This window comes from Zeus faber (genome assembly GCF_960531495.2).
Source record: "Zeus faber genome assembly, chromosome: 22".
Lineage (NCBI taxonomy): Eukaryota > Metazoa > Chordata > Actinopteri > Zeiformes > Zeidae > Zeus > Zeus faber.
In genome coordinates this window covers 4,321,845-4,329,325 of record NC_137209.1, presented here as the reverse complement: position 1 = coordinate 4,329,325, position 7,481 = coordinate 4,321,845, and the positions used below count along the sequence as shown (strand labels likewise).

Genomic DNA, 7,481 nt, shown 5'->3' with positions numbered 1-7,481 from the left:
CAAGGAGGCTGTGCTGCAACATTCCAACTGGAATGCGAGCCGCAAATGCACCGAATTCTGAGATTGAAACCAGACTCGTGCATATAAACTCAGAACTCGAGTTTGATCTCAGAAACCTGAGAATAAAATCAGATGCTGTGTTGATTGATTGTTTTTTTCTCCCACTCGGCCCTGACCCTCTCCCTACGCATCTATGTAAACGCTCCCCGCGGCCTCTGTACCTCCTCGATGTCAGACCGGACCATTTATGAATGGGACTCCCGGGTTTGCTTTCAAAACTGGGCAAAAAGGACGGGAGACAGGAAGTGAGCACACAATTGACCCTTGGCCCCTCGACCCCCCCATTCGGCACGATAATTATAAGACGCACACTGATATAGGAATGGCCGCCTGCGCGGAGGGCGTGTTCTTCATTGTTGGCCATTCCAAGGAGACTTGGGAGAAAGGGTGTAAAACCTTTCTGAGGCGTTGGAAAAACATCCAAAAAAGAAATAGGAGTATACTAGAGGACACAACAAGACCAGGGCGGGGCTTGGAAGTGTGCGGCGGCGGCAGCGGATGGTTGAGTTTGATAGCGGACGCACTGCATTCAGCAGCGGGAACTACGACATGCACTTTCTGCTTTAATACGGAGACGTGGCTGCTTCCATCGATGAAAGGAGAACGAGAAAAAAAAAAAAAAATCAAATAAGAAAAATAAAAAGTTAAAACGGTTGTTTCACACCACAGTTTTTTTTTTTTTGTTGTTTTAATTTTTGTGTTTTTATTGAAGGGGGGATGGCGTCACAGCTATGGTCGTAAAAGAGTTGTCTCAAACTATTGCGTTAGGCTATCTACGGGGGGGGGGGGGGGACTCGGTGGTTTCCCACAGAGCGCACTGTAGCCGGGGGAGGCGGGGGGGGGGGGGGGGGGGGAGGCATGCACAAGGGGGCGGGGTCTTTTTTTCCCCCCCACATCGGGGCGGCGGAGAAGAGTGAGCGTGGGACGGGGAACGAGAAAACCCTTGGCACATGACGATGAGTCACAGGATGGGGTGGCGGGCGCGTTACGAGGGCTGGCTGGCAGGCGGCGTCTTAGCTCTGGGCGGTCAGCCGCTGCTCGGTCAGCGAGGCCTGGTGGGAGACGCTCTTGTTCTCGTGCGCCCTCAGCTTGGACACCAGCTCGATGAAGGCCAGGCGCTGCACCTCCTTATGCAGAGGCTCTGGCGGAGAGACAGCAACAGAAAGGTACGCGTGAGAGAGCTTCCGGGAAGTTCTAATTTAAATAATTAGGAAGTTAAATAATAATACGCGTTGTAATGCCCCCAGAGACGACGCTATGCAAACACATGGACACGAGAGAATTTTATAAAACCACGGCTCCTTTAGGAAAAGAATAATTACGACAAAATAACAATAAAAAAATGGCCAACCTACATGACTACAAAGCAGCAAGGTGATGCCGAGTTCAGACTACAAAGTTTTAGCCGGATTTTCGGAGACTGCCCGAGAAAAGGCCCAGAGCGGGGGCGAATCAAAGTGCGCTCGCGTGAAGGACAAGCGATGGCTCGCAGGCACCAGCAAGATGTCAAGCAGCTTTAATATCTGGTTGGGTTTGAGTCAGGAGTGACGCAACGACCTACAGCCAATGAGAGCAGACACGGAGAAGGAGCGAGGGAGAGGCGGGAGGGCACGGAGCAGCAGCCAGAAACACACAACGTTCCTGTTCCACTCTTCTTCTCGAGGTTTTTAATATATTTCCAATTTAAATTCTGCTTTTATTCATTTTTTACAGTGATCAAGAATCGAATAAAATAGATAAGGAATCCTGTTATGGCATCGCATAATTCCAATTCTCGCGTGTGTTTTTGCGACAAAACGTAGTTTGGAGACCTGACCGACTCGTCTGGGATTCCTCAGTCGTGTAGCGTGGAAACCGCAAGACCGCAACAATCCCCATCACAACACAGAGTTGTGTAGTGTGTGACCTGACAGCTTTGAAAGTTGTGCAGTGCGCCCATGGCACAAGTCCACTACAAGTCCCCACAAACTCCACTCCACTGCAGGTAATGTACGGGGCAAAGAGCAGCTCCCAAACAGAGGAACGCAAGCCGTCCTAAAAAGAAATAAAGGGAGGAGCAACTTTTGTGAGCGTCATGGCTGCATGGAGAGAAGGAAAGGCTCTCACCTGAACCCATGACCGCACAGATGAGAATCATGGAGTTGTACTTGATCTCTGGCGCGCTCCTCTCATCAGACAGCAGCTTGTGGAGCATGGACACCAAGGTCGCTCCCACAAAGTCCTTCTCCGCCCCGACTGGAAACACACGCAAATGTATCCATGAAATTGAATAATAATAATAATAATAATAATAATTATTATTATTATTATTATTATTATTATTATTATTATTATTATTATTATTATTATTATAAATATGGCTGCAGGCAGCAATAATTGGGGTCCAGTTCAGTCATGTTAGGTAAAATCTTCTGAGTGCCTTTACATTTAATGTTTTTTCAACTAAATTGTGTATAAATAAAGACATGTTTACTCTAAATGGAGTATCTCATTTTTCATGTGTTTTTTCCACTTGAGTCTTTCAAGTGCACGGTGTTTGACCAATCACCGTGCACTTACGTCACTAAATTGTTCCCCTTCTGTTGTTCCGTTTAAATATCGCTCATGAAGGGTGTTTAGACAACTACCATCGTTCCTGGACCATGCAGTGCGGACACAAAAGAAAGAATCGGCTCCTCCAAATGTTCTGAGAACTTCCTATAGTATGAAGACGCCTTCTGTGTTCGATTATAGTTTTCAGGGTCTTCGTTTTCTTAGTTGCCTTTGAATGCAGCATGGGCTCTCGCAAATGGCTGGATGCGAATGAGTTCAGAGAGACGAAGCTCCGACTTATATAAATTTGGATGATGACGTTACAAAGCGGGCCGCTCCTGAAACTAATTAAATCACCTCAACGTTCTTCTACTTCCAGAAAAGAAGTTATTTCTTCTCCAAATGAAGATTGTTATTGATCAATCTTGGACAACAAGATGTCTGAAATGCCCCGGTTCTAACGAGACCTCAACCATGTCTGTTCGTACTGTGATTGTCGTGTTTCAAATACTTTTAGCCTGAAAAACGCCCTGATCAAAAAAATCACAGCAATAACAATGGGGGTCCCTCCTATTGTTTCCCTCTCCCAAAAAGATAACCCCAAAAACCAATGAAATTGTAATCTTGTCTTTTTACGAGACTTTAAGCTCCGCTATCGTTCAGATTCAGTGAAACTTATCGTTGTGGACCTTGCCCTCCCAGTCGGTAAAATATCTTATATTAGGCTTTATTTCACAAAAATATTCGGTAACCTAAGGAGACCTCACCCAGATCTAGTGCGGCGATGAGGCCCAGCGCCACCAGTGCCTCGTTCTGCATGATCATGTGCTCGCTGGTAGCCATGGTCACCAAGTGTTTGACTCCGCCCCCCTGGATGACAGCCTTGACGACATCCTGAAAGCCACACAAACAAATGAATAAATCACACACACACACACACACACACACACACACTATATAGCTATAAAGCAACTTGACAAACGGATCCACGGACCTTGGACTTGCTGTGTCGGATGAGGGCTGAGAGGAGTCGGTTGGACTCCCCCATAACCCCCGCATGGTCCTTGGCCTCGCACCACTCCACCAGCCTCTCCACCAGCTTGCCGTTGGTGCCCAGCTGATCTGCGGCCTCGGCTGAACCCACAAAAGACACAGAGGTGTGCAGTCCCACAGCTATGGATTTGATTGTTTTTCCAGTTTTCCAGTTGAAATTCTGGTTCGTTCCACATAGTGGGCAGTACGGTTTTTCTAGTTTTTATTTTGTATTGTTAAATATCTGAGATATTTCCATTTTGTTTGCTTGTATGAGCAATTTTCTTGTGTCTGATCATTGGATAGCCTTACATCCTTTTAGAATATCCTTGGAATGGGCAAAAGCGTGTTCAAGGTATCAAGAGTGGTGACCGGGAGTAGCTGTTTCAAGGGACAGTAGGTGAGATTGAGATAAAAAATAAAGTATAAGATGAAAAATAATATGTATACATCTATCCACAGAATTAACATGGAATAGCACTGTGAGTTAACAAGTAGCAGTAAGCCCAATTGGGGCAAATGGCAGCTACACTAAAGTAAACAAGTACAGGTAGTAGGAGTGTAGCAATGCTGTACAACGGCGTCACAACAGCATTACAGAGTCAACCCAGTAGCAAAAGCAGCAGTAGAAATATTTATAGAAGTATGGCAGTGTATGGTAAGGTAAAGTATATACTATTTATACTGATTAAGAATTCAGGATGCTATTATAATGACCAAAGCATAATATGTACAAGTATAGAGTATAGCAGTGGTCTTCATCTGGGGGTCCGTGGAGGTACTGCAAGGGGTCTGCCAATTATTTTTATTAAAAGAAAATAATTTCTGCGAAAAAATATTTCATTATTTTACCCCACCCACCAAGACGCTGTGGGAGGTTTTTTTTTTTTTTTGTTTGTTTTTCCGGTTTTTAATACAAGCAGGAAACTAAACGGAAATAAATCAATAATAAATATATACAGTCTTTTCGAGACACGCCGCAGAGCGGGACCACTCCATCTCACCAACGGAGTGGGACGGAGCGGAACCGGCTCTAAGTTATGTTTCCGTTTTTAGTTTCATACAGGTACGACAAGAAAAAAAGAAAATAATATTTAAACCTCAAATAAAGACACATAGGAACCATAAGATTCATAACTGGGTATATGAATAGGTAAATAAGGCGTCATACATTTTATATGCCAGACTTCAAATGCAACCCAACATTTTATTTGACAAATAACTAGGTGGTCCATAGTCTGTTTCTCTATCCGCCAAAGCGTCCATGGGCTGAAAAAGGTTGAAGACCCTTTAAGTATAGAATAGTATAGTATGATATCACATAGTATACTGATATGGTCATACTATGGAATAACAGCCCTGACAACCTTGGGAAAATATTTGAAGTACCACAACAGTGTAACAGAGTCCTGTGGCGTTTGAGTTACTGCAGCTAAATGACTCCATCAGTTATTCACACCGTAGCCATCTCATAACGAGGCTATTAACATCGTATGCGAGCTACGGCTGACTATATACTGTATACAAACTGATATCATTAGGATATATACCTTGAAATGCATCATCTTGTAAAGCGGTCTCACTGGGTATATCTGCTGTACGTCAATGCTTATACATCCTGTGATCTGATCACGCTCACGTGATAAGACAGCTGCACATACGGACTACAGCTGCAATTTTCAGTTACCACAATAGTGAGATTGCTGATTTTGACACTGTGTGTTTATTATTGTTCATTATTCACTATGGAACAATAATAGAACATGGAATGGTCACTGAGTTCCAATAAAATACAATGGGACTGTCAGCAAGCTTCAGTATAGTGCAACCTGAATTTCAGTAGGCCACAACATATAATTAACATGGAAATGTCCAGTTCAAACTTCAAAAGAACGTCTTTCACTTTTAAGTGCAAAAAAACGTTTATATTATATTTATATAATATTGCAAAATAAATTGCAATCGTTGCAAAAAACTAAATGAAATAATGAATGGCCGACTCTTCTCACTCTCATTCACTGGAATCCTCCGTCGCTCACTGTGCGTTAGACCAACTGAATCGAATGACTCGTTTTACTGAGTGACTCGTCAAGAACAGGCTCTCAAAAAAGAGTTGGACCTTTAGTCAGACGTGCACTACGAACAACCAGAGCAGATGCTCCTCTGTAGTGACAGCGATAGATAAATAACTGATCTAATCTTCCTCGTTTACCTTGGAGTATTTCCAAACAGCAGTCATTTTCTTTCTTTCGCTCTTTTTTGAGCGTCAACTACGTGACTACGGTACATTACATTGGTATCAGGTTTGAGTATTGGAACACTTTTACCAGAACAGTACAAGAGCACTGTATCGGGCGTGTCAATTTAACCGGCACAGAATCTGAAAATATATCTGACACTGATCGGCCGGTCACCGATGATGGCCGATAAAGCTGAAAACCAGCAAAAATGTCGTTCACATATTTGTGCTTGATTATTACTTACTTATTTTTACCACTCCCCATTTAACAATACAACGTAGTGATTTTTTGCATTTTTTCAGCCGGCATTTCGGATCACGTATTTTGACCTTGAATTACATGGTTGGTACACAAAATGCGTGCAGGTTGACAGGTCAGGATTAATAGTACAATATAATAGTGAGAGTATTGTATAAATAAATATATATAATATAATCCAGGGATATGTCAACAGAATAACAGACCATCCAGCATTATTATTCAATACGACCATCACTATGGGCAAAAGAATAATAGCAATAATGTTGTACCTTATTTATACCTTACCTTATTATAGGTTACAAAAGAACACAAGTGTATTTTATCGTTAGCATAGGAAAAGGAAAAAGGAAATTTCTAGGCGTCTCACCTTGTGTGTCGATGAGCATACGCAACGTCCCCAGAAGCTTGAACTGCACTGGGGGCATCTCCGACTGCAAGAACTTCAGCACCACATCCGCTACACCCGTAGACAGCATCTTCGACTTGTTCACCACTGGACATGGAGGGGAGGAAGCATGGTGGGTCAAAACAGCACACAAACACGCACGCGCACACACGCTTATCTTAAAACTCACCAGGTATGGCCAGGTTGCGTAGGGCGCTGAGTGCAGCGTGTTGGACGGTGACATTGCCTTCCTCTTTGTGCCGGTCCAGCAGCTCCAGCAGCTGCTGCACTATACCGGTGTCCACCATGTGGATGCAGTTCCCATCTGCCCACGTTACATTTCAAAGTTAGAATTTTAGCAGAAATAAATATACCGTTCAATGTGGAAACTCCAGCAGAATATAGTATTTTTTGTTTGTATATTATTTTTGTTTATTTTGAGTTTTCCATACATGGGACATAATCTAAGCACTTGGGATTAACAATGTGTCATGCTAATGTACAAAAAAGGACAGTTATCAAAACAAGCAGGAAAACTGTAATAATACTAAGAATAATATATAAAACAAACTGGCAATCAAACAAATATGACAGCAGTAACAAAATAAATAATAAATATAATAAAATAATAATAAAATAAAGTAATAATAATGACAATAAATATAGCTGAAGGCACCAACGCGAGGCATCCAGGTTAGTCACAAAGTAGATTTCAGAGTTCCTGTGAAACGCAGCATCACTTCCTATTAAGCCAAATTACAATTTTCCAAGTTCTCATGGAACGCAGCATCAGTTCAAACTAATTTTCCGAATTCCCATGGAGGGCAGCATCGGCTCCCTCTTGTCCCGACTCGTGCAGATCCTGCGCGAAGCCACCAATACACATCAATGGAGTCTATACCACAGCGCACCTCGCCCCGTGGGAAAGCCCCCTCAGAGCCACACCCTGCAGATATGATGATATCACAAAG

General features: G+C 43.1%; 2 protein-coding genes across 3 annotated transcripts in view; both read right to left on the bottom strand.

The window, feature by feature from the left end:
* The window catches only part of cUnh4orf54 (chromosome Un C4orf54 homolog), a 162,749-nt gene that overhangs the window by 53,892 nt on the left and 101,376 nt on the right, over positions 1-7,481 (bottom strand). The gene's annotated exons all lie outside the window — the stretch shown is intronic.
* rap1gds1 (RAP1, GTP-GDP dissociation stimulator 1) overlaps positions 761-7,481 on the bottom strand; it is a 39,940-nt gene continuing 33,219 nt past the window's right edge. For both annotated transcript variants that reach the window (XM_080022917.1, XM_080022918.1), the window contains 6 exons: positions 6,701-6,835; positions 6,493-6,618; positions 3,587-3,726; positions 3,360-3,486; positions 2,167-2,295; positions 761-1,201 (listed from right to left, as the gene is read on the bottom strand). In XM_080022917.1, the coding sequence (XP_079879043.1) occupies positions 1,074-1,201; positions 2,167-2,295; positions 3,360-3,486; positions 3,587-3,726; positions 6,493-6,618; positions 6,701-6,835 (785 nt within the window). In that variant the 3' untranslated portion in view covers positions 761-1,073. The remainder of the gene's footprint in view (positions 1,202-2,166; positions 2,296-3,359; positions 3,487-3,586; positions 3,727-6,492; positions 6,619-6,700; positions 6,836-7,481) is intronic.